Source organism: Anopheles arabiensis, chromosome 2 (genome assembly GCF_016920715.1).
Source record: "Anopheles arabiensis isolate DONGOLA chromosome 2, AaraD3, whole genome shotgun sequence".
Taxonomy (NCBI): Eukaryota; Metazoa; Arthropoda; class Insecta; order Diptera; family Culicidae; genus Anopheles; species Anopheles arabiensis.
The window spans coordinates 94,822,227-94,846,396 of NC_053517.1; the positions used below are offsets into that span (position 1 = coordinate 94,822,227).

The following is a 24,170-nucleotide window of genomic DNA, read 5'->3' on the forward strand; positions in this document are numbered from 1 at the left end:
TTTACAGGTGCTGCTTTGAACTAAAACTGATCAAATATTTCATACTTGAGGTCCTTATCATTATCTTTGAGGTCCTTTTCTTTCTTTGCTTTTGACGATACAACCGCCATGCAGGATAGCTGATCCGGCCTAATATTTTTCAATCGCTGTATTTTATTGCATGATCTTTGTGAATGAAGAAACATAGTCCAGCCTGTTTTAGGCAATCTTGAATGTTATAAATGTATAAACCTTGGTTACGTATATACTCTATGCTTTTACAAGTTCAAGGGCCGCGTTATCCAAGAAGTATTATTGTTCAAGGCCAAAACGTTACCTTTAGCTTATTTTGATCGCTCAAATCTTGGTTTGATTGTTTCATGCTATTATTGCATTTTCAACTTCGTCCTTAAATATTGAAAAATAGAAATTAGAATAACATTATCCTTCAATGATCGCTCAACAACGAACGCGGGCGGTTTTGCTTGACCACCGAAGGATGGTTTTGGCAGTTAATATGTTCAATATTTTCTTTTTTTTTAATTAAACAAAAAGGCCCACGTTTTGCTTTGCGTGAGTTTTGAACGTCCTAGTACGGAAGAATTTTTGCTTTATCCTTTTAACTTTTTTCATGTCATGATTATAATTTTAACGAATAATTAAAATTCACATTATTACGGCTTCGGCCATGTACAGGCGGTCCCCGAGATACACGGTTAATGGAGACCGTAAACGGCCGCAAATTACCGCGTATCTCAAATTTCCGCGTATGTCGAATCTCGTAATTTTCTGTCAAAATATTTTCTTGTAATTCTGCAAGTAGGAGGTGGTTTTAGCCATTAAATTAATTATTTGATATGTTTCTACTGAAATGAACAGTTTTAATCCTTTTTAAATGGAATTTCACATTCGATCAATATGGAAATTATTTGGTATTTCACAATGGATTTGTTAAACCAGTACAATTTGCTCAAAGAACTGTCAAATTTGGACAACCGCGTATCACCGAATCCACGTATAAGAGATACCGTGTATCTCGGGGACCACCTGTATTCAATTTTAACGATTGTAAATACAGGCGGTCCCCGAGATACACGGTTAATGGGGACCGAAAACGCCCGCAAAATACCGCGTATCTCGAATTTCCGCGTAAGTCGAATCTCGTGATTTTCAGCTATAATATCACAAATTTTCGTATAATTTTGCAAGTAGGGGGTGGTTTTAGTCACTTTATGAATTATTTAATATGATTCTGACTGAATATAACAGTTTTAAACCTTTTGAAATAGTTTTAAACATTCGATCAAAACGGAAATTATTTGGCAATTTGCAATTGATGTGTCAAATCAGAACAATTTGCTCAAAGAATTGTCAAATTTAGAAAACCGCGTATCTCCGAATCCGCGTATAAGAGGTACCGTGTATCTTGGGGACCGCCTGTATATAAATTTTCAAAGTTCATTTTAAGCTACTAATCGGTACAGCAATCTTGTTCATTATCTGTCGCTTATGATTTCTTGATATTAGCCTTATAGCAGCCAGGATCACTAAAAAAATGGTGATACTGTTTGTACTGCTCTCGAGTAGTACAACCATGCAACGATGCCTTGATACAGTATTTGCCGATTTCAGCGTAGCTTAACCATTTAATAATGCAGCGTTTCCCATCACAATAGCTCATCCACTAATGGAGGGGTACACAATAAAACAATGATTGGAGCAATGGTGCGTCTTGAGTACGTTGGTTCGATTATCCAACCGCTACCATACGCCAGTGATAGCGAAGAATGGTTTCTTGAAAGACTGGATGAATTGAAAGCAAAGATCAATAGAACAGATAGAACACTAAATGTTACATAATCCTGCCAGGAGTGCGTGTGCTGATCGCGATTAGGGAGTGCTGCTTGATTTTCGAAAAAATCTATTCCACTATCTATCCCTTCTACTATAAAAAAGGAATTTATCCGATGGTCCGGCATGCTCGGCAGGATAGACCACAGCGAATCTTGTAAAATCTGCAACAAAAGTATCTTATTTATCCTTTTTTGATTCTCTCTCTCGTTGATACTACTTGGGATGCATAGCTTCCGATGCAAATGTATGTGTATTAGTACAACTACAGTTCTTCAGATTAGTGTAAGACCCCATAAGTGAACAGAGTTAGCAGAGTCAGCAAACATTTAAAATGCAATGAAAAACCTACACCTTTAAGTATAGAGCTTTCTAATCAAGAGACCTATCAAAAGCGATAAAAACTGTTCCTTGTCCCTGAGATTCGCTCTTATCCTAGTTACACTGAACCTTCAATATTCTAAGATAGATCTTATAATAATATGGTAGCATTTGCTGTTGGATAACTTGCCTGCTTACCGTAATTTTAAAAGGTGTGAGCAACAAATGCAAATAATTGACCATCCACGGTTGTGCATCAAACGAATGCGAATGGTTATGAATCATGAATTTAATGATACCTCATTTATCGTCCTTGTTGCGCTCGGTGAACAAATGCTATAAAACCACGGCTTCGTTTTCAACCAACTTCAAATCCAATTCATCTCGCAAACCGAAGAAACGTAGACCGTAACCGTACAAAATACGTGACAGACAATCTTTTTCTCAGTTTCTATTCTCGTTGCTGCAGACTCACTTCCAACGGAGCAGTGGCGTATGGTTTGTTTGAACGTACCTTCAGAAAAAGTAAGTATATTGTTAGCATTTTATATTCAATATCATGTAGTTTTAATTCATTTTTATATTTGACACTGCCAATTCAAAAGCTAGGGAACGTTTGTGTTTGTGTTTGTTCTACCAGTACCAATATGAAAGGGTTTGCGCTATTTCTATCGCTGTGCCTACTGCTAAACACTCAAAGTGCTACACTCGCGCAAGAAGAAGTGTCCTTCCTAGATGATCAACCGATCATAACAGTTTACCGTAACCTGCACAAGCAGTTCTTTAACTATGTCGGTCCAAACAGTGAAAATCCGGAACGATTGAAACAGGCACGCTCGCAAGGGGTACGGAAATGACATTGGAAATGGCCACACAATCGAATATAATGCTAATTCCTGTCTTCTAACCTATGTACTGTAGAAAATTCAACTCCCCATTCCACCTGATCAACCGTTTCCTTGTCCTACCGAGGGTATGCGCAGTGCGAGGGTTCCTACCTCTGTCCACGAACTACGCCCGGGCGATATCGATGTAGTGGCAGCCCTCGGCGATTCCCTAACGGCCGGCACGGGAGTACTTGCGACCGGCATCCTTGAGCTGATCATCGAAAATCGAGGCCTATCGTGGTGCATTGGTGGACAGGGCACCTGGCGTCAGTATCTAACGCTACCCAACATTCTGAAGGTGTTCAATCCTAACCTAAATGGCTATGTCGTTGCGGACAGTTTATCGATTGACAGGGCGTCGAGGTAGTATTTGGTTACTCTTTGGATCTAGGCCAATGTACAATTTTGATAATGTTGTCTTTGTTCTAAAACTTTAGATTTGATGTCGCTGAGATTGCTGGAATGAGCCAGGATCTGCCGCATCAGGCAAGAAATCTTATCAAACGCATGAAAGCGGACCGCTCGGTTAGCATCAAGAAAGACTGGAAGCTTATAACTATTTTCATGGGGCATAACGATTTCTGCAGCCGGATCTGCTTCCTGCCCAAGCCTGAGAAAGCGCTCTACCAGCATGAGCAAAATTTGCTCACAACGTTGCGCCTACTTCGCAAGTATCTACCGCGAGCGATGGTTAATATTGTTGCAACAATTGGTAAGTTTACTTGTGGTGTTGCCTGGTCATCTCGACAATTTCTTATATCCTATTGTTCTTCCCTCCTCCTCCTTCTCCTCCACCACCAGATGTTACCGTATTGAGAACGTTCTCTCCACGCCCTGCATCATGCGTCACTACGCACGCCTTCGAGTGTCCTTGTGTGTTCGGTACCAGATACGCATCGTTCCAACCACGCCTAGAGTACATCATACACCAGTGGAACCGGATACAGCAGTCCGTGGCCGAGCGGGAGGAGTTCAACAATGCCACCGATTTCGTCGTAAACTTTCAACCGTTTCCGGAGCAGCTGACACTGCCGACACTCCGGAACGGGGATACGGATGCTGGCATCGCATCGGTCGATTGTTTCCACTTCAGCCAACGGGGGCACGCGATCGCGGCGAACAGCTACTGGAACAACCTGATCGACATGGAGGGCAACAAGACGGAGCTGGTGCAGCGAGAGTTTGAACGTTTCAACTGTCCGATGAAGGGAAGGCCTTTTTTGGCGACACGTAAGAATAGTTTGAAGAAAGTCTGAAGTGGAAGAAAAACAGGGTATCATGCCAAGTTTAGAGACATTGGAGGGATATACATCGAGGGTAGATAATTGTTATATTAATGTTATTTTAACGATAAATGTGTTGTTACGGTTTTTATTGCGATAATGTGTAAATAAAGTTGGTTCATAAATAAGAATTATATGACCCATTCGGGTTGCATTCATTGCAATAAATCAGACATTTTATTACGCTTGATCGCTAGAGGCGCAGAAAGAAGCAAACAAACTGTTCCTCCCAACGAACCGACAAATCTCCGGAACTCATCAGAGCATCATATTACTTGCTCGCTTTTCTTCTATTCCAAAAACGAACATCACGCAAGAGCCTACATCCGATCGCGCGAAAGACACTTGCGCAGCAAAGTTCAACCCTCCAGCAAACGATCATAGCAAGTGATCTTGCTCCAGCAAACTAAAGAGACACGAGTCTGTGTTTACGTTATCTTTTCCTACTCCCTTTTTGCGTGGAATGTGATGTTCGTGCGGATGAGGACGGTGACATGAATGTGCTGAAGTTGCAAGTATATTTCTGTTACCATGATATCATCAAATGAATGGTGAAATATCAATTCTTCGAAGTAATGAAATGAATTTAAGTGTCGAAACCAAAACAATTTACAGACCAACACAAATTGTATGCCAGACAAAAGGCTTGATTTATACACAAAAAGGCATCTTTTGTTGATTCAAATTCTTCCAATTTTGCGACATCTACGTTTAGACTGTGGAGAGATCGTAAACCGACTTCAAAACCGGAAACGTGGCAGCAGACTCGAGGAAGCAGACACTCAAGAGTGATGACTAAGCCACATCAGCAACGCCAAAATTAAACTACCAATGGTGATCAAAACCAAGGTTTTCACCAACTCCCGAAGACTATAAGAAAAATGCATTCAGAAAAATGGAACTTACCGCCGTTGCTTAGAATCGCAATTACATCTGGTTGACGAGCTCCTCAGTTGGGGTCACCTGCGGAGCATCAGCGGAAGTCGCACGTCTGTCTGCAGCAAGATCCAAAGCTACAGCCTGCGCGCAATTTTCAACGTTGCGATTGAACGAACCAGCACGTGGGAAAGCTGTCCCAATCCCAAGGGGAATGCTCGTATACGAGTACGTCCGCGACAGTCTCGGCAGTTCAAACCATGGCTGGTAGTACACGTTGCCCTGCGTGTATATCTGGAGCACGTGGTGCACCACCGGTGGTGCGGGCTGGCGGTACAGTACCCAGCCAGGTTGACAGCATGGGCTGGAAGTTCCGTATCCTGGCGATGGACGGCGTGGTCGACGATAACGGGTCCGTTCCGCCGTTGGACGACCGTCGAACGGGACCGCATCGGCCAAGCCGGACAGGGAGAGCAAATTGCGTGCCACCAGCCCAGTCCAGTACAGGGTTTCGGCGTTCGGATTACGCAGCCGTTCGCTTTCAATAAATTCCAGTATTGCATTATTTCCGTGCAGCACATCATGAACGCGACGATATTGGTCGTACGCCATTTTGTTGATGATTTCTTCTGATAATGTCTTCACTGCCTCCGCTGGCTATCAGGAACTCGAAATCGAGGGAATAGCTTTTCAAAATAATCTAACGGTCACACTTGAGCCCTGGTTAAGCTTGTCTTCCACTACAAACTGGCTAATCACACTGCACAACTTCAACTGAACCCCTTTCGCGAAACTGCGGAACATTCAACGCGTGCAGAGGACCACAGGGTAGTTCCGCGTAATTCACCCCGCTGTCAAACGCTGTCAAACGCTGCTTGCGGGTTCTGACATTTCGGGGAAGAAAAGGAAAAAGAACCATCAACAAACAACCAGCCTCTCGCAGCCAACGTCAACAAAACGGCCCTACATCGATCGAAACCGGTCGCCTTGTCTCTGAAAGTAATGTTTTAATCTGTGTGGTTTCCCTTTTTATTGGCACAGTGGCAAGCAAAACAACAGCATGTTCTCGCTGCTCAGTACCGCCACGATGCTCGGTGCGTTTACCGCACTGTTTGCAATCGTGTTTCAAGCTTACCTCACCTCGAACGAGCTGGTACGGTTGACCGTGATACTGCAGCATTTGCGCGACCTGGAGGTGGAATACCCGGTCCAAGGTCCACGGGTGGCCATCGGGTACGGGTCCTGCAGTGATCTGCACGTGCGGGCTACGGATTTCCTCGAGTACAGTGACACCATTGGACAAACGCTCAATGCGAGCGAGTACACGTTTGACGATATCACGAACGAGGAAGAGTTTCTGCTCAACTTTGCCTACTACTTTCAGCGTGGTGCAGCTGCCGAGTGAGTATCACTGGAAGGGCCTTTTTTAGGGGGAAATGCTCATGGTTTGCTTTGTTCGGTTTCAGGAGATTTACCGCCAATAGAGAAATGTTTATGGGGCTGGTACAGCGAGCGAAGAAATCGAGCACCGTCCAGCATCACTGGGCGCTGGGCGGCAACGCTCCCGTCATCGGGACACGCATGGCAATCGAAGGCGCTAACATTCTTTTGGGCGCAAAGATGTCCGCCAAGTAAGAAAAATGGTGAAATGGTTAAAAAAAAAATCCAAATGTATTTGCTAACCGTCTTCCACTTGCTTACTTTGCACAGGCTCAAGACACACTTACGGCCCGAGGTGCAGCTCACCGGCAGCCTTATCGAGGACGACGATATCCATCTGATACTGGAGTACAACACGGGCGACAGCTGGGGCGATCTCGTGTCACCCCGTGCCAACCGTTACATTCTACACAACGACCACCACAACCCGTACCTGAGCTCGCTGGAAGAATTCGACAGCGCGCTGGCCGGCTTCGAGCCACACCTGTTCGTCGTGAGCGGCCTGCAGATGATGGACAACTACCTGTACCCGGTGGGAGTGCGCGAGAAGCTGCTCGAGCGGGTTCGCACACAGATGCAGGCCCAATCGCGCACCACAACGCTCATACACTTCGAAATGGCCAGCTTCGTGGAGCTAGAGCTGCTGCAGCTGCTCCTACGCACCGTCCTTCCGTACAGCGACTCGATCGGCATGAACGAGCAGGAGCTGGACAATCTGCAGCAAGTGCTCGAAACGGGCCGCATCAGCCTGGTGGCGGACTGTAATCCACGCGTCGCGCACTCGCTCGACCAAGCGCGGGCCGTTTTTCGCAAGCTCAACGAAGACTTCTACCGAAAGCAATCCGGCACGGGTGATGGTGCGACCCGGCGGCCCCTTTCCCGCATACATCTGCACACGCTCGCGTACCAAGCGTTCATCGTGGCGAAGGATAGCCGGTGGCAGTACACGAAGAATGCCGCCGCGAAGGCTTCGCTCACGGCGCACCGGCACGTGTGCGCCACCACGATCGTCAATCCGGACGCGGCGTATCTGCAGATGGACGGAAGCTTTGCCGTGTCGGCCAGTCCGGGCGCTAGGCGGATACACTTTAACAATCGCGATCCGGTTTCGTGCTGGGAGGAAACGATCGAGCTGCACGAGGCCGGGCGTACGATTGCGGTGGAGCTATGCGTTGCACCGGTTTTGATTTGCAAAAATGCGAAGCAAACGGTCGGTGCGGGTGATAACATTTCCGGGGCGGGACTGGTGCTGCAGATATAGGGCCCCCTGTTGACACGCAATGCAACGAAAGAGAACGAGATTAAGAATAGTCAACGCATGAGACTGCACAGAGTGGAAAGCGGAACGGGTAGTTGCCCTTAGCGGTTGTTACCCTCCATTTGTTCAGCTCAAAAGCTCTATTTTATTCCTGTTTAATGCTAGCTCACCTTTTTACAATTGCATTTTCTTATTGTATTGAACTTCTTGTTAGCCAATTTGATTGTACATTTTAAAATTCTAACCTAATAACATTCCATATTTTGATAGCTAACCCCGTGCTGCCATTCGTATGTTGGAACCGGTTCCTGGTTTACGATCCTACGTTCTCTGTAAGCATTTTACGCAGGGTTTAATAAACTTGATTCAATCTAAACAATGAGTTTAGAACACGTCCTTCTTAAAACATCCAACAGTTAATGATATTACTTACTTATCCGGCGCTACAACCGCTTTGCGGTCTTGGCCGGGCTCAGGAGTGTCCGAAACCGCTCACGATTTCGCGCCTTCGTCTGCCAGTCCGTTATCCCGGCCTTAATGGCGGACGCCTCCACGCCATTTTGTCACCTCGAGTTGGGCCTACCACGCCTCCTCTGTCCTTGTGGACGGCCTAAAAAGACTTTACGGGCTGGGTCATCCTTTTAAATGCGTACTACATGGTCAGCCCACCGGAGCCTGGCGAGCTTGATACGCTGTACGACAGCGAGGTCGCCGTACATCTCGTATAGCTCGTCGTTATAACTAGTGATGGGAGCTCGGAATCGAACCTACCCGATTCCGATTCCGTGTTCGAAATCAATTCCGGAGCCGATTCCGATTCCGGATTCGATTCTGGAACCGGTTCCAGAGCCGATTTCAAAGCCGATTCCGGAACCAATTTTGGTGCCAATTCTGGAAACTGATTCCGGAACTACTAACCGGACCTACTAATCGATTCCAGAAAACTTCGGAGCTAGCCGTAATCGATTCCGACCAACTCTTCATTTTTCCCATCACTTCGGCTCTTCCATTGGCCTTCCACTCATACGGGGCCAAGAATCCTTTTGAGCATCTACCTCTCGAACGCGGCTAAGAGGGTTTCGTCAGATTTTAACAGTATCCATGTCTCAGAGGCGTATGTGAGTACCGGTACTATATAGGTGCTATATAGTCCCAGCTTCGTCCGTCGCGACAGGTTCTTTGAGGTTAACTGATTTTTCAGGCTGTAGAATGACCGGTTGGCAGCAAGCAAGCATCATTGCGCGCAACTCAGCTACCATTCGATTTGTAGTAGGCTATGACTACCTAACAGTGAATTTTGTCTTTGCTTCCTAGGCATTGTAGCCTATGCCTTCTGTCATAATAAACTAGTTCATAGTTAACCACCAAACGAGCAAGTTGGCTTTTAGTTGCTCTCCGTTTGAACTGTAACACTATTGTCGTTGCTGACCTTTGACCCAAGATAGGTGAGTTATAGGAAGAGTTCAACAGTGCGTTCACGTATCTGTACGTCACGCCTACGCAGGCTCTGATTATTTATTGGTAGGTTACCACCATCAGTTTGGTCTTTGCCTCGTTTATCTGCAATCCGAGGCTCTCTACCGCCTGCTCGATCCCTTGGTATGCTTCTGCTACATAGGAGAGCCACAGACCAATGATATCTATATCATCAGCGTATGTCAGGATCTGGATTGACTTATAGAAGATGGTTCCCGTAGTCTCCACCCTCGAGTCGCGGATGGCCCTCTCTAGCGCCAAGTTGAATAGGAGACAGGCAAGCCCGTCCCCCTGGCGCAGACTTCTAGTGGTAGCAAAAGGCTCTGAGAGAGTTCCATCCACCTTCACCTGGTAAGTGACGTTGGTCATAGTCATTCTAACAATGATGTTAATGATTTTGTAAGTGTATATTCCCTAAAATTAGGACCAAATCCCATGAAAAAGGCATAAATACTGGTACAAAATCGAATAAGCGAAACGTACACCAGTGAGTTTTATCAATGTTGCTGTAGCTTTATTTAACGACACAATTCGCACACACTGCATTACTACAATGAAACTAAACATTACGCTAAACCGATACGCGCCGCTCTTTGTTGCTCCTTCAAGAGCAAAATATCCTAATCAATTTAAAAAAAATGCCTCCCCCAAATTGAACAAACGTAATAGGAGGGAAAAACGCAACTAATAGCACAATCGGTACAATTAAGATCCTTTCATGATGTAATCAATGCACTTGCTGCATTCACCAATTTCCTCCCAGTCCGCCACCATGCAGGGCAGCTTCTGCTGGAACCGGGCGATCCGCTCCGTACCCAGCCCCACTGCGCCGTGCTTCAGCGCACTGGTTGCATGGTGGGCCAGCAGCTTAAAGCAGTACCGCCGGGTAGCGTTGTGCTTCGCATTATCGTACACCGGCGTTTCGCGCACGTGCGTCCACGCCATCAGCACGTAATCCAGCAGCGCGTCCCAGTGCCGCGATGCGTACAGATTCTGCGCCTGGCTGTGGACCGTCTGCTTGAACGTGGCCAGATGGGTAGCGGCCCGCAAAAATCCGTGCCCATCGGTTCGGCTGAAAAACTTCTGGTTCGGCACGCAGGCGAAGATGTTCTTCCGGATGCGACCGAGCTCAGCGTCCAGCGGGGTAATATCCGGCAGTGGTAATTCGCGCCGTACCGCACCCTCTAGCTGCCCATTCTTTGCCACCATCGAACCGATGATGCCGATCAACTGTTCCCGGCTGTAACCCTTCAGTATGATGTCCAGCGGGATGTCCTCGTTCACCCGGTTCATGGCCGTCTCCTCCAGTCGGACCTTTTTCGTGCTGGTGCTGGGAAGAAAATCGCCCATCCACATGCGTGACGAGCTTTGGGGCCCTCTTTTGGAGGGTGATGAGTATCCGCCGCCACTCGTCGAGGGGGGCACGTCGGAGAATTCCTGCATCAGCGAGCGCTTCCGGGGCGAACTGCGCAGCATCATCGTGGAGACGTTTTTCGTAGGCGTTTTCATGGGCGAAGGAAACATGGCACGATCGGCGTGATCCGGCGACCAGATGACGGTCCGGCGGCGCCTTCCCCGCTGCCGGATGACCATCTCCTCCGGCGAGAGTGTGGGCGTCAGGATGCTGTCCGGAATGTTCGCACTCGGGCTGTGGATGGGCCGCGGTCCGAGCACGCTCCGCTGCGGCGTGGCTGCCGTCTGTGTCGGCGTGGGGGAGGTAACGGATACGGTAGCGTGTCCCGTCCCTATCGGCAGCTCGCCCAACGGTGCCCGGGTTCGCGGTGTACCCTGTTGAGCCATCGGGGAGGGCCTCTTCTGGTGCCCTGAAAAACAAACAAACGCCAAACCAATGAAAACAAGCCTCCGCGGAGAGAGGTCGATGATGTCACCCAGCACTTACTCTTCGAGTTTCAGCAACAACAACACTTTTCAGTATTTAAAAACCTTTTTACAGCAAACGAACACAATACGCACAAGGGAAAAACGATACCAAGCATTACAAAACGGCACAAAACGTATTACAAGGCAAAACGGAACCAACAAAACAAAACGCACAGAGAGACGAACACAATTCACACGAAAGTCCGCTTTCGCTGTCACTCCTCGGGGTGTGTGATGCCGTGAAACAACAAAAAAGAAGGTGCATTTTCCCGCTCGAATCGCGCGAGAAATTTTCCGTTGGCAGCGGGGTGCGAGTGTGTGCGTGCAGGCGTGTGTACGTGCCACTTTCACACTGACGGCTCGCGCGCTCGCTCCGTTTTGACATTCCGCCATTCACGTCAAACAGATGTAAACAATAACAAAGCGAAAAAGGAACATTCTTTCAGTTGCAATTGCTACGGGAAAGCACGATCCAAGATGGAAAGCAATAAAACGCACAGTAAGACTGTGGAAAGAAGGTTTTGTTGTGCTTTATCGTAAAGTAATAATGCATTTCTTGCTTTTTCGCAGACGACCAGGAGGTGACGGGCGTGTCCCGGAGTGGTCGCGTCTGCAAGAAACCCTCCAAGCTGATGGACTTCCAGTCGCCGGATGATATTGAAGCGAAGCAGAAGAAGCTGCCCGTGTCGCATCGGCAATCGGCCAAGCTGTCCTCCTCGCAGGTACGGCACGCGAAGCACAATGGAGTTTTCATCCTCTTAGACCTTCACCTTGGTCCTTTTTTTTTCGTGGCAGGATGATTTGCTTTCCCCACAGGAAGATGGGCACACGGAATCGGACGAGCACGAGGACTCGCATTCGAACGGATCGAGCGGAAGCGAAACGTACAGCAGCGATGAGGACGCAATGGACATTGAGGAAGTGTACACTGGGCTGAACGATGGTGATCGGAGCGAGGGTGAGCTGGTGATTGATGCTGGCTCGAAGAAAAGGGTAAGGAGAGAGAAAACATACGCAAATTGGGAACAAAATTTCACATTCGATTCGATTACAGCCGACGAAGAAAAGGGCCGATAAAAGTAGACGCCAAAGCAACAAGAGCCCTAAAGCAGGTGGCAGGAGCTCGGCAGCGAAGCGCAGGAAACCGACCAAACGCACCAAAACGAACTCATTCTCACAGAGCAAGACAAGGAAGGATAAAGCGGTTCCGACTAAACCGGCCGGATGCATGCCCACGGATGTGGCTGCGCATCTCAGCCTGCTGGGAGACAGCCTAACGATTATTGGAGAACGACTAAAAGAGCATGAAGTGAGTTCGTTGTCCTAGCCATTCCATTAGTTAAGAGGTGAATTAACCTTCGCCATTTTACTTGCAGGGACAAATTACCGTTTCCGGCAGCTTATCCGTTCTGTTGGACAGTTTAATCTGCTCGCTTGGTCCACTGATGTGTCTGACACTGCAAATACCCGGCATGGAGCGGAACTCGGACCATCTGCGGGAGCTGTTTAGGAACACGCTGGATAACATTGCCTACGTAATGCCCGGATTGTAGTGGGGGAAACGGAAAGGGCGACGCATATCTATACTATTAAGTTATTGTCCTACATTGTACATAAATCATTACAGTTACGAAGGTGTGAAAGTGTCCAGTGTAGTGATGGGTAAAGTTGGCAAAAATCCTGAGTCGGTTCCGATCTAACTCCGATAAATTCGGAATCGACTCCGGAAGGTAGGTCCTCCCAGCATTATCCGGCGTCGTTCGGAGTCGTCCGAAGTCATTCGGGGTCGTCCGGAATCGGTTGGAGTCGGAGTCATCCGGAGTCGGGCCAGGTTGACCTGGCGAAGTTCACGCACAAATTAAAAGATAAAAAAACACAACGAAATGAAATGCCTAGTCACAAGTAAATTGTACCACACGGCTCCCGTTGACTCCGACTGATTCCGATTCCGGTTGTATCCGATTGACTCTGAACGACTCTGACTCGGCCGACTCCGGACGACTCCCGTTCCAAACGACTCCAAACCACTCCGGACGATTCTAAACGACTCCGAATGATTCCGGATGACTACGACTCCAGACGACTCTGGACGACTTTGGTCGACTCCGACTCCGAGCGACTCTAGATGACTCCGACTCCGAACAACTCTAGGTGACTCCGACTCCAAACGACTCCAGATGACTCCGGATGACTCTGGACGACTCTGGATGACTCTGGACGACTCCGGACGACTCTGGATGACTTCGGATGACTCCGACTTCAAACGACTCCGGACGACCCCGGATGACTCAGGACGACTTCGACTCCGGGCGGTTTGGATTTTGCTGGAGTCGAAGTCGGACTAACAATAGCCGGAGTCGGATCGGAGTCGTGGATGCGCTCCAGAGAGCACATCACTAGTCCGGAGAGATGACGGGACAGTTTTTAAGAGTATCTAGATTCTTCCAATTAAGTATATGCCATCCAGTGAAGATACAATTAGGAGTGATCCTCATAACTTTGGACATTTGCCGATGATTGGCATCCTTCTCCTAGATAAAAGGCCTAAATTAGAAGCAATTCTTTGTTGGACGTAGCCGTCATTTAGTTAAATATCGTAATTTAATTTGGAGGATTTCTATCGTTGGAGTTATAAAATTTAAACAGATTTCCACGCTCATCATCGATCATCATGAAACAGAGAACCTTTAGTAAATTTGTCTACATTTAGATATTTTTAAGCGTAAATTAAAACTTTTAAAATCATACAAACACATGCACACATACACACTCGGTTCTACTCAGTACTCGGTAGTTTATTTCGCAATTATACCTCACGGATCACAAATATTCACACCTTGCCAAGGGGTTTTCTTTACACAAACACACTTCTGCTTCGTACGCGAAAACATTGCGGCGCTCCGCCCGCATTCCAAGCAGTGCTAATAAGGTTAATAATAAAAATAATATAATTTAACATGGTGCAACACGCAGTGGGTAGGAGGCCAGATGCCATCGCGATTGAGCTGCCCCCGTCGCCCTGGAACGGGTTTTAAAACGATTGAATCAGTAGCATCAGCTCCTCCTTCAGGAAATCGGTCAAGCTCTTCGACTCATTTTCGTAGCAAAAGTTAAACACCACCGTCGGCACCAGCCGCAGATCGTACAGCGACCGGTCCAGATCGTCCGGATCATCGTACTTCAGCCCGCCGGGCGAGACGAGCGCAAAATCGGCCGACTCGTGCATCAGGCACGACTGCACAAACTCGCACACCTGCCCAAACTTCTCGTACACGTTGAACGTCCCCTGCAGGTACACCCCGTTCGGGAACCGCACGCGGATCAGCGAAAACTTGTACCGATTGATCGTGCGCAGCTCCTCCTTTTCGCGCATCGCTTTCGTTTTAAGGATTTGCGCCTGCTCGAGCGCCTCCGTGCGCAGCTGCTGCTCGCGCTTGATCTCTTCCGGCGAGATGCGGAAAAAGTCCGGCGGCAAGTTGCTGCGCTTCACCTGCGACGGCAGCAGCACCTGCAGATTGCGGTCCAGCTCGACCGGTATCGGTTCGGCCGCTTTCAGCGCCTCCAGCAGCACCTCCAGCGAGCACTCCGGATCGATGTTGTCCTCCGACCAGATCAGGTGCGGCTCGCCGTCCAGCTCGATCTCGGCGAAGCCGGCCGCGTGCAGAAAGTCGAGCGAACCCTCGCACACCTTGATCTTGTCGCAGAACATCCGGTTCGTCATGCGGATCTTCTTGTACTTCTCCTCCGTCGGGTTGTTGATGATGTTTTCGATGCATTTCGACAGCGTTTCGATGCACACCTCCGCCCTGTCTTTGGGATTGCAGTTGTAGATGATGAGACAGGCGGTGAGGCCCCGGTCGGCCGCCAGCTGCTCGTACAGAAACTCCTTTATTCTGCCCTTCCACTCCTTGTACGGGAGAATCTCGTCCCCGATCATTGGGCAGCGGAAGAACACGCCCTGCACCGCGTAATCTTTGCGTGCCTCCTGGGCGGTGCCGTCCTCCGCGGACCCTTCCTGCTCGGCTCCTGTGGGACCGCCCCCCTCTTTGGCTTTCTTTTCCGCCTCGAGCTCTTTGCGCACCTGCGCCCGGATTGCCGCTAGCGACGTGTTGAACTCTTTCTTGTCCTTCCCCTCGAAGCGGGCCAGCGCGGCATTGGCGGCCGCTTTCGCTTCCGCCGACAGTTCGTTGCGCTTCGGCGGCACGTACGCGTCCTTCTGCTTCGAGGAGCTTGCTTTCGAGGATGGTGGTGGTGGGGCGTCGGAGTTGAGCTTCCGGCCCGGGCCGGCAACACCGAGCTTCAGCTTCGCTTCCGCTTTCTTGCGCAGGAAAAAGTTCTTTATCTTGCTCGGGGCCATCTTGCGTGGGATTTGGCTTTTTTAGATCCGCGGCGTGTGCTCCTTCGGCAGGTTCAGCCGGGCCACGGAGAGCTTCAGCTCTTCGATCTCCTTAGCAGTGCCTGCGGGAATGGGAAATCGGAATAGTTAAAATGTTATTTTTTATGAAACTATACCGCGTTTTTCCTTATCACGCTGATAACAACAATCACCAGAAAAAACGGATGAAACAAAAAAAAAAAAACAACGCATTTTTACGATGACTCATCGTAACCGATCGATACTTACTCGGGCGAATGAAGCGGTTCGTAATGCGGTTGCCGTACTTTCGCCAGGATAGCGCGATCAGCACCAGCAGCGACAGCAGCAGGGACGCGAAAATCTGCAGCAAAAACAGCTGGAAATCGGTAAAATCGAGCCACCGGGCACCGCCGCCGAGCGCGACCCTGGCCAGCTGCAGCGTTTCGCACAGGAAGCACCAGCCCGCGGTCAGCAGATTCAGCTCGTACGGGCCGCCCGCACCGTCAGCAACACTTTCAACACCTCCCGCTTCGTACCCGGGGCCAGCTGCTGGCGGTGGCGATGGTGGTGATGATGGTGGTGGAGCCGCCGCACCTGGCAAGGATGACGACGACGATGCTGCTGGCGTGAACTGCCTGCGCACGGAGTTGCTCACAATGAGCAGATAGTCCGACAGCACCTGGGTAATGTTCAGCGACGTAAGTGCATCGAAAAACATTGAACCGCGGAGGTGCGTGTGGCGCAGAAGAGGAATGTGTGTGACACGGTAAAAAAAAGAAACACGGCTTTTCCCCCCTTCCGGGATAATGATAATCAGGTTTTGCAAAAATCGGCAATGTTCGATATTTACGTTTTCGTTGTTTTGCTGTCAGTTGTCGATTTAGCACCCGTACAACATGGCGAGGGTTTTTGACGTTCGAATATCACTGCATCTCGCTCATTTTCTCTACCCTTCCTTTACTTGCCGACAGTGCTCGTTTCAAAGTGAGCTCTTTGAAACGAGCCATCCCCCCCCCTCCCCCACATCACATCGAACGCTTTGTCCACCTTTTCCATATGCCTTTCGTTGTGTTGGTGAAAATTTACGCGCATCACATTCGTAATCATCAAACGGCATGGCACGCCACCACCGAATCAGCTGATGCAATAGCAGAACATGAATGAGCAAATGAGACGGCGGAGCGCAGACACCGACAAACCGACGTGACACTTAGAACAAAATACGCTTCAAAAGTTGTCTCTTTATTTCAAATGAAAATACGTTAAACACTAGCGCCATCTCTATAATGATTCGCTTACTACACTGATACAGAGGAGAAACTGCTTAAACCCCTTTTTGTTTTCCAACTTCCAACGAAGAATATTTTCTCCACATCTCACATCATTTTTATTGATTTCGAAACCCATCAAATGGTTTTTCTAGGTATGTTGTCCAATTATTTTCATAAAATCTTGCCTAACACTTTCTCCGCGATTTGTACTTGGAAAAGTTGTTTCCATCTAAGCAGCCACGAACAGAGCTCATTTTGACAAAAATGATCGCCTTCATTGCAAATGACAGTACTTTCGTGTGGGACAGTTTTGTAACGCAAGTGTCACGTCGGTTTGTCGGTGGCGCAGATGCTAATTTGGCACACACATGAAATGTAGGACCCCGTGAAGTCAATAAGGGGGAGAGGTAGTTGAATGTATTTTTTTTTTGCCATTTAATTTTGCCCACCAGCACAAACGCACACCAGCGCGAGCATTTTTGGTGGCCATCTTGAACCCGCAAAAACCCTCGCACGAAAGGTCAAAAACCGTTCCAACGTCTTCCAAAAAGCATCGCCAGCGAGGGAAAAACGTACCGACTTGTAGCGTTGGCGAGCTCGCGAAAACCGCGTTTTTGGCCTGCAGCCGTGTATACGCTCCTTCATTTACCCCAGCCCAAATGACAGCTCTCTCTCCCTGTAGGCGAGCTGTCACATGACCCAGTGACGGCTGAGCAAAGGGAAGAAAAAAAGAGTCTTGTGATCAACTCTGCAGTGGCTCGAGGGTGAACGACGAAATTTTTCGGGCAGGCGTATTTTGCTCTTTTGCACCACATTCTCCCGTACCCAGTATTGACACGCCGCGAAAATGCCGATCTGTGGACCGAAACTTTCCCTGTGCGGGTTGATTATCTCCGTCTGGGGCATTATCCAGCTGGTAAGTTGTCTTGCCCGTCGGTGGGAGGCTGCGACCCTGGCGCTGGATGGTTTGTTTATCCCGTGCCCCAGGGGAGAAGCCGAGGGAGCGCTGATGGGTAATCGATAATTCAATACATCCTGGAATGTCCTTTCCGGTGTTTCTTTCCTGTAGCTGTTGATGGGAGTGTTCTACTACATCAACAGTGTCGCGCTGATCGAAGATCTGCCGCTGGAGGAGCACTATCCAACGCCGCAGGAGTTTTATGCAGCCGCTGACGTCGCGTACAGTCAGGTGATTAGTCCGGAAACGTGCAACGCGAAGATCCCTCCCTGCTGGAGCTGCCTAATAACCGTGTTGTTTTGTTGGTTTATTTCAGAACGCCTACAACTGCTGGATTGCTGCCTGCATCTACGTGCTAACGCTGGTCATCTCCGTCCAGCAGTTCCACGCGAACAGCCGCTCGACGGTCGCCTAAGTCCACCGAAACCACCAGCCCCAAAATATCATCTTCCTCCCAAAACACACACACACACATGGCAAAGTGCAGCCAGGCGCACCTTTGGGTGGCCACAGTTCAGTGTGAAGGCCGCTGTTACTTCAACACAACTACCCCCCCAAAAAAGCTTTGCTTTTACCCTAAGATGTAAATATGTGTTTGCCCCCGTTCGCAAAGACAACCCCAAAAGCACCACGGCTTGATAGTTTCGTCCCTTTTGTCCCTGTAAACAATCGTGTCTGCACAACACATTCCGTTTATCGTGTTTGATCGTTCATCCAACATCGTCAGGGCACGTTTCAAACCTCCGAAAACTGTTTCGTTTCTCCCTGTAATCGTCATTGTCAGTGTTCTAAACTCTACTTACACTACACACCACATTGCGCCCGATCGAGAGCCATTTAGTGAACAAAAGTGTTGGAAATAGTCCAGTCCAGTTCTACCCATACCATCCAGCCCCACTGGACACACATCATACACACAGAGAGAGAAAGATCCCCGCAAGAGCAAAAAAGGCCAACCAACATCGATGGGTTCCACTTGTTAATGGGCTCTGAACGATAAAGAAACCGTTTTCCCTTCCATCTCTTGTCCCGAAGGCAAAAAGCTCGGCTCGGAGTAAGCTTTTGCAAAGAAGCGGTACATATATTTGGAAGCATTAAATCCCCTCAACCACACGGTGTCAATACGATCGACAACACTTACCTATATTGTACGTTGGATTACTGACACAAATGTCGCTGCAATTTGGTTGAATAATGATGTAATAAATAATAGGAAATATATACTTTTCGTTGGAAATGTTTTACCCTTAACCGTATCTTTTCGTTTGTATTTTTCTCCAAATTGGCATCATTTACAAGGTTCCTCCAACCAATTGGGAGGTTCAACCGCTTTTTTTACTTAATTTCAAGAAACTACTTCTCCTGTAGTTGTTGATCTTTCATGTAAAAAAGCGTACAATTATGGCATACCTATTTAATTTAGTGATACTTCATAAATAATGTAGAGTAAAAGAAGCAGAATAGCCTTTTGAACAGAGAAAACACTTTTTTTAAACAATTTACCGGTTCGATTTGAGTATTATCCCTGGTGTTATGCAACTTTGTAACAAAAAGGAGAAATTTGTAATGAAATTGCATACTTCGAGGCGTTTATTTTCTTATGGTTTTAGTGACAATGATCGGGAATAGGGGCAATTACGATGGAAAGGTCTCTATTTGCGTTTATCTTACATCAATCCAAAGGATTAATTCACAAACGCATCTTCAATCGATTTCTTGGTAATTTTAATGCTTTATTACTCCAGAAGACATCTAAAAAATACAAAATAGTCTGTAATGTGACGTGACGTTTAAATACACAGAATACTAAGTTCTAACTGATGTAATCCCATCAAACCAGCAGCTACCCAATTTTTTAATGTATAATGTTTTCTTCACTGTTTTGATCTGCTTAGCGTCTACGATTATGCTCGATTAAGTAGTAACTACGGTAAAAATGGACCTCGATTCTTGTGCCTGCGCGGTGTGTCACTGTTTTAAAAATTGGGTTACATGGACATTAGGGAGCATCATTTCAATCCATTATGTAGTTTTTGAAAACCAAAAAAGGAATATTTAAAAAAAGGGCAATCTTGCAACAGGACACAGGACGAGAAAGAGGTGTTAAAAAATAAATCGAATGCCTTACAAAGAGAGATAGAATACACCTCCCCTGCCCCCCTCGCTTAACCGTGCGTCGTATCATCGTCGACAAAGTCACGTGCCACCTCCTTGGTGACGCAGTCCACGTGACTCACCTTGTTCCGGAACCGCACACCGTAAAACTTGTGCGCCTTCTCCATCAGCTCCGGCCGGAACGTGGTCGTAATGAACTGGGCCCGATCGCTCTGCTCGTGTATCATGTCCGCCACGGCACTGCGATGCTGCGCGTCCAGCGCCTGGTCGATCTCGTCAAACAGATAGAACGGTGCCGGATCGCACTTCTGGATGGCGAAGATCAGCGCCAGCGCGACCAACGATTTCTGCCCCCCGGACAGCTGGTTCATCTCGCGCATCTCCGCATCGACCTGCGTGAACGACACGCGTATCCCAATGCCGGTAAACTCATCCGACGTTTCCACCTCCCGCTCCATATCGTTGCCCTCCTGATCGTTCGTGGTGCGCAGTATCAAATGCCCGTTGCCCTGCGGTACCAGCTTCTTGAACACCTCGGAAAAGTTGGCCGCCACCTGCCGGAAGGTGAACTGGATCGCTTCCACCTTGCGCGCCTCGAGCAGCTGCATCAGCTCGCAGATCTTGTCCTTGCCCACGTCCAGCTCGGCCTTGCGCTTGTACAGCTTTTCCTTCTGCTCGCTGAAGCTCAGGAACTGGTCGAGCGCCTTCTTGTTCACGTGGTTGTACTTCTTCAGATGCTGATTGGCCTTCTCCAGCTCCTTGAACAGCGACTTGAGCGACATCTTCTGGTAGCTCGCGTCCACGTTCGGCAGCGCGCCCAGCCCCGCGATCTTCTCCGTGCACTCGTCGATCTTCTGGCGCAGCATGTTCTCCTTCGTCGCCCACTTCTCCATCCGCTTGCCGTCCTCTTCCAGCTTTTCCTGCGCCTCCTTCTCCTTCTGGATCCACGATTCCAGCTCCTTCTGGAGCGTTTTCTGCTGCTTGAGCGCTTCGCTCAGCTTCCGGTCGACCTCCTCCGTGTCGGTCAGCACCTTCTTGATGCGCTTCTCCGTCGCGACCACCTCGTTCCGGCAGTTGGTCAGCTGCCGCTTCCGGTCCTCCACCGAGATTTCCTGCAGCGCCTGCACCAGCTCGTCCTTGCGCCGGAACAGATTGTTCGTGAGCAGATTCTCCAGCTTGTTCTTCGTCACCTCCAGGCTCATGCGCGACGTGAACGCTTCCTTGTTCTCCTGGTTCAGCCGCCGGATCTCGTCGTTCAGCGAGTCCACCTCGTGCTGGTCCTGCACCGACAGCTGCGACATCAGCTCCTGGTGCAGCTCGTTCTCCAGCCCCTCCTTCGTGCTCGTCATCGCCTCCAGGTTCGCCTTGCACTGCGCCAGCGAGCGCTCCTTCGGGCTGCGGAAGCGCTCAATGCGCGACAGCTCGTCCTTCATCAGCCGGATGTCGGCCTGTATCTTCTCGAACGCGTCCTTCGATTTGCCCTGCTTCGTTTCCGTCTTTTGCATCTCCGACACGATCGAGTTGATGTTCGCCTCGGTTTGCTTCAGCTCGGCCCGAAAGTCGGCCAGCTCCTTCTCGTGCTCCTGTATCAGCTGGCTGTACTCGGAGCGCTTCTTCTGCATCTCCAGTCGCGAGCGGGACGTGTTAAAGTACCCGCCGGTCAGCGAACCCTTCGACGACACCTGATCACCCTCGAGCGTGACACAGTCCAGGCCGGTGCTTTTGGCCAGCTCGGTCGCCCGCTCCAAATTACGACAAATCAGCGTCTTGCCGAAGATGTACCGCAGCGCCTTGTCGTACTGCTCCTCGTACTTGAGCTTCGAAATCATCGGTATCGAGTCGGGATCTTCCGGATAGTCGTGGATCTTCACCTGCAGCCGGTTCAGCGGCATAAACGTCACCTCGCCCGGCAGCTTCTGCTTGTTCATCTCCTTCAGAATCTGCGTACCGACGCGGTCCGACTCGACGATGTGATGGAACAGCCGATTGCCCGCCGTCACCTCCACCGCGGTGTAGATCGACTTGTCGCAATTGAAGTTCTCGATCACCGGCCCATAGTACGCGTTGGCAATATCCGCATACTCGCGGCCCCGCTGCAGAAAGCTCTCCAGCACCTTGCGCACCGAATCGCGCCCATTCAGGATCGGTTTGCCCGCCATCGAGCGAAGCGCCTGGTCGGCCCGCGCCAGCTCCTCCTTGTACCCGGACAGCGTTTGCGTCACCGCCGTCTCCTTCTTCCAGATATCGTTCCGGAGACTCTGGTAGTGATCCTTCTTCTTCTTCAGCTCGTAAAAGTTCTTGTTGTGCTCGTCGATCTGGACGCGCAGCTGCTCGAACGACTCCGTGTGCTCCTGGATCTTCTTCTCCAGCTCGCCCTGCTTCGCAATGTCCTTCTTCAGGTCGTCCTGCAGCTTGTTCTGGTGCGAAATTTTGTCCTTGATCTGCTTGTTCAGCGACTTCAGCTCGCCCTGGATCCACTTGTCGCGCTCCTCCTTCGACGAGAACTGCGACCCGCGCCCCTGCTTCGCGTACAGCTCCTTGCGCTTCTGCTCCTTCAGATTGAGCTCGCGCGAACACTCCTCCTCCTTTCGCCGCATCGCCTCGTACCGGGGCCGCACCTGCTCCAGCTCCTTCTCCTTCTCCGCGATCGTGATCTTGAGCCGCTCCAGCTCCTGCTCCGCCCGCTCCTTCGACTTGTTGTCGCCCTGCACCTCATCCGACAGGTCGGAGATCGTCAGATCCAGCTTCGTCTTCTCGCGCAGCAGCTGCTGATGCTCCGTCGCCAGCACCGACTTCTCGTCCTTCGCCGTCACCACGTCCTTCTTCGCGTCCTTCAGCGCTTTCTGCGCGTTCTTCAGCCGGTCCTGCGCCTTCTGTATCTCCTGCGTCAGCAGCAGCTGCTTGTCGCCGGACGATTTGCGCTGCCCGTCCAGCTCCTCCAGCTGCTTGCGCGTCTCCTTCAGCTCCGTCTCGTAGATCACGTACTCGAGCGTGCGGCGCGCCTTGTCCCACTTCTGATACTCGGACAGCTCCTCCTTCTCCTCCTCCAGCGTCTTCAGCCGGTCCTCGATCGTGCGCAGATACTCGGAAATCTTCTCCAGCTTGCCCTCGCTCTCGCGCAGCAGATTCATCGACTCCTCCTTCCGCTCGTCGTACACGCGCGTGCCGGCCACCTCGCGCAGCAGCTTCAGCCGGTGCGAGTCCGGCGCGGTCGCCATCTGGTTGATCTTGCCCTGCTTCACGATGTAGTACGGGTTGGAGTTGGAGAAGCCGGCCGACTCGAGCAAATTGACCACCTCCGACCGGGGCACGACCTTTTTGTTCAGGAAGTACTGGTCCTTCTTCGCGCCGATCACACGCCGCAGGTAGATTTCCTCCTTGTCGATCGGGACGCGGTTGTCCGAGTTGTCGAAGATGATTTCCACGTACGCGGACATGGCCCGCGGGCCCGTACCCTCGTGCAGCAGCGCCTGCCGCTGCTCCGGCCGCAGATGCGTGAACTCGTCGCTCAGCACGAACTGAATGGCGTAGAAAAAGTTGCTCTTGCCGGAACCGTTGCGGCCGACCACCACGTTGTGGCGTTTGTCGAACGGCTCCACCACCGTTTGCTCCCGGTAGCTTTTGAAGCCCTGGATGATTACCTGCAGGCAGTGGTTTTGTTTATTTATATTATTTGTGGACAGTTTCATTGCGACTGTCTTACCTGTTTTATATGCATGGTTGAATGGGTGAGATTGGGAGATTTCCTGGAAAATTAGGTCCACAATTCGGAGTACTTCTTCTTCTTCTTCTTTCTCTTCCACTTGGTTAGCTTTTAACTCTGCTGGCAAAGGAAGGAATCAAAATAAATGATTTTAAATTAATGAAAACACACTTTTACAACAATCTTTAGCTTATTTTAACAGCAGGAAAATGGAAGAATGTTCCAAAAACTGGCGCGCCCGACCACTTTACCTTTGTGCAAGCTTGTACACGTCCAGTCCGGCAGATTAGAGGCAGCCAAATTGCACCACAATTTCCAACCTTTCCGGACAAATATTTCACCGAACCTTTCACTGCCCCATCACGCCCCACCGGCTGTGCTCGCGTCTAGGCGCAGCCCAACCTAATTTAAGTGATTTTTCCTACAAAAAAACTTAATTTCTTTTCGGGACGCCACTTTATAAACAAATCTCTCCGGGCGGACGCGCTTGCCTGTCGAGTTGGTCGACTTTTTT

The 24,170-nt window shown here is 49.5% G+C and overlaps 7 protein-coding genes and 1 long non-coding RNA gene across 12 annotated transcripts; 4 read left to right on the forward strand and 4 right to left on the reverse strand.

Annotated features, from left to right (window-relative positions):
• Positions 1-77: 77 nt before the first annotated feature.
• On the reverse strand, positions 78-6,436 carry LOC120893510. Of its 3 annotated transcripts, none has more exons than XR_005738135.1 (5): positions 6,338-6,436; positions 5,228-6,081; positions 3,847-4,290; positions 2,350-2,665; positions 78-387 (listed from the first exon to the last, which is right to left on the reverse strand). It is a non-coding gene; the product is annotated as an uncharacterized LOC120893510 (long non-coding RNA). The 3 variants fall into 3 exon arrangements; XR_005738136.1 differs by having other exon boundaries at positions 2,451-2,665; positions 6,333-6,414; XR_005738134.1 differs by having other exon boundaries at positions 6,333-6,414.
• LOC120893509 (phospholipase B1, membrane-associated) lies at positions 2,565-4,452 on the forward strand. 2 transcript variants are annotated; one of them, XM_040295455.1, is made up of 5 exons: positions 2,565-2,676; positions 2,792-2,996; positions 3,073-3,401; positions 3,476-3,750; positions 3,840-4,452. In XM_040295455.1, exons 2-5 carry the CDS (start codon positions 2,799-2,801, stop codon positions 4,292-4,294), a joined length of 1,257 nt encoding a protein of 418 aa, XP_040151389.1. In that variant the 5' UTR covers positions 2,565-2,676; positions 2,792-2,798; the 3' UTR covers positions 4,295-4,452. The 2 variants fall into 2 exon arrangements, with proteins under 2 accessions (XP_040151389.1, XP_040151388.1); XM_040295454.1 differs by having other exon boundaries at positions 2,573-2,676; positions 2,757-2,996.
• LOC120893506 (ADP-dependent glucokinase) lies at positions 6,109-8,274 on the forward strand. Its single transcript, XM_040295446.1, has 3 exons — positions 6,109-6,598; positions 6,664-6,828; positions 6,908-8,274. Exons 1-3 carry the CDS (start codon positions 6,258-6,260, stop codon positions 7,896-7,898), a joined length of 1,497 nt encoding a protein of 498 aa, XP_040151380.1. The 5' UTR covers positions 6,109-6,257; the 3' UTR covers positions 7,899-8,274.
• Positions 8,275-9,859: 1,585 nt separating this feature from the next.
• On the reverse strand, positions 9,860-11,543 carry LOC120896261. The gene is made up of 2 exons (XM_040300252.1): positions 11,272-11,543; positions 9,860-11,194 (listed from the first exon to the last, which is right to left on the reverse strand). Exon 2 carries the CDS (start codon positions 11,169-11,171, stop codon positions 10,077-10,079), a length of 1,095 nt encoding a protein of 364 aa, XP_040156186.1. The 5' UTR covers positions 11,172-11,194; positions 11,272-11,543; the 3' UTR covers positions 9,860-10,076.
• A 57-nt stretch (positions 11,544-11,600) lies between these two features.
• LOC120896262 (HMG box-containing protein 4) lies at positions 11,601-12,895 on the forward strand. The gene is made up of 5 exons (XM_040300253.1): positions 11,601-11,751; positions 11,823-11,974; positions 12,048-12,245; positions 12,307-12,561; positions 12,629-12,895. The coding sequence occupies exons 1-5, from the start codon at positions 11,730-11,732 to the stop codon at positions 12,803-12,805; spliced, it is 804 nt and encodes a 267-aa protein (XP_040156187.1). The 5' UTR covers positions 11,601-11,729; the 3' UTR covers positions 12,806-12,895.
• A 1,126-nt stretch (positions 12,896-14,021) lies between these two features.
• LOC120897199 (UBX domain-containing protein 6) lies at positions 14,022-15,993 on the reverse strand. The gene is made up of 2 exons (XM_040301875.1): positions 15,877-15,993; positions 14,022-15,710 (listed from the first exon to the last, which is right to left on the reverse strand). The coding sequence occupies exon 2, from the start codon at positions 15,607-15,609 to the stop codon at positions 14,284-14,286; it is 1,326 nt and encodes a 441-aa protein (XP_040157809.1). The 5' UTR covers positions 15,610-15,710; positions 15,877-15,993; the 3' UTR covers positions 14,022-14,283.
• Positions 15,994-17,568: 1,575 nt separating this feature from the next.
• On the forward strand, positions 17,569-19,089 carry LOC120897201 (ribonuclease kappa). The gene is made up of 3 exons (XM_040301877.1): positions 17,569-17,796; positions 17,950-18,069; positions 18,155-19,089. The coding sequence occupies exons 1-3, from the start codon at positions 17,728-17,730 to the stop codon at positions 18,251-18,253; spliced, it is 288 nt and encodes a 95-aa protein (XP_040157811.1). The 5' UTR covers positions 17,569-17,727; the 3' UTR covers positions 18,254-19,089.
• A 309-nt stretch (positions 19,090-19,398) lies between these two features.
• LOC120897197 (structural maintenance of chromosomes protein 3) lies at positions 19,399-24,161 on the reverse strand. Of its 2 annotated transcripts, none has more exons than XM_040301870.1 (3): positions 23,908-24,161; positions 23,657-23,773; positions 19,399-23,594 (listed from the first exon to the last, which is right to left on the reverse strand). In XM_040301870.1, exons 2-3 carry the CDS (start codon positions 23,669-23,671, stop codon positions 20,004-20,006), a joined length of 3,606 nt encoding a protein of 1,201 aa, XP_040157804.1. In that variant the 5' UTR covers positions 23,672-23,773; positions 23,908-24,161; the 3' UTR covers positions 19,399-20,003. The 2 variants fall into 2 exon arrangements, with proteins under 2 accessions (XP_040157804.1, XP_040157807.1); XM_040301873.1 differs by having other exon boundaries at positions 23,657-23,776.
• Positions 24,162-24,170: the final 9 nt, after the last annotated feature.

What these genes read in the sequence shown, in the direction of transcription:
- LOC120897199 (XM_040301875.1), bottom strand. Translation starts at nt 15,609, where the DNA reads ATGGCCCCGAGCAAGATAAAGAACTTTTTCCTGCGCAAGAAAGCGGAA.
- LOC120896261 (XM_040300252.1), bottom strand. Translation starts at nt 11,171, where the DNA reads ATGGCTCAACAGGGTACACCGCGAACCCGGGCACCGTTGGGCGAGCTG.
- LOC120893509 (XM_040295454.1), top strand. Translation starts at nt 2,647, where the DNA reads ATGGTTTGTTTGAACGTACCTTCAGAAAAA. An exon ending in TGAACGTACCTTCAGAAAAA is followed by an intron (nt 2,677 to 2,756) that starts GTAAGTATATTG and finishes CCAATTCAAAAG; the next exon opens with CTAGGGAACGTTTGTGTTTG. An exon ending in TCGATTGACAGGGCGTCGAG is followed by an intron (nt 3,402 to 3,475) that starts GTAGTATTTGGT and finishes CTAAAACTTTAG; the next exon opens with ATTTGATGTCGCTGAGATTG.
- LOC120896262 (XM_040300253.1), top strand. Translation starts at nt 11,730, where the DNA reads ATGGAAAGCAATAAAACGCACA. An exon ending in ATGCTGGCTCGAAGAAAAGG is followed by an intron (nt 12,246 to 12,306) that starts GTAAGGAGAGAG and finishes ATTCGATTACAG; the next exon opens with CCGACGAAGAAAAGGGCCGA. An exon ending in AACGACTAAAAGAGCATGAA is followed by an intron (nt 12,562 to 12,628) that starts GTGAGTTCGTTG and finishes TTTTACTTGCAG; the next exon opens with GGACAAATTACCGTTTCCGG.
- LOC120897201 (XM_040301877.1), top strand. Translation starts at nt 17,728, where the DNA reads ATGCCGATCTGTGGACCGAAACTTTCCCTGTGCGGGTTGATTATCTCC. An exon ending in TCTGGGGCATTATCCAGCTG is followed by an intron (nt 17,797 to 17,949) that starts GTAAGTTGTCTT and finishes TCTTTCCTGTAG; the next exon opens with CTGTTGATGGGAGTGTTCTA. An exon ending in CTGACGTCGCGTACAGTCAG is followed by an intron (nt 18,070 to 18,154) that starts GTGATTAGTCCG and finishes GGTTTATTTCAG; the next exon opens with AACGCCTACAACTGCTGGAT.
- LOC120893506 (XM_040295446.1), top strand. Translation starts at nt 6,258, where the DNA reads ATGTTCTCGCTGCTCAGTACCGCCACGATGCTCGGTGCGTTTACCGCA. An exon ending in CAGCGTGGTGCAGCTGCCGA is followed by an intron (nt 6,599 to 6,663) that starts GTGAGTATCACT and finishes GTTCGGTTTCAG; the next exon opens with GAGATTTACCGCCAATAGAG. An exon ending in GGCGCAAAGATGTCCGCCAA is followed by an intron (nt 6,829 to 6,907) that starts GTAAGAAAAATG and finishes TACTTTGCACAG; the next exon opens with GCTCAAGACACACTTACGGC.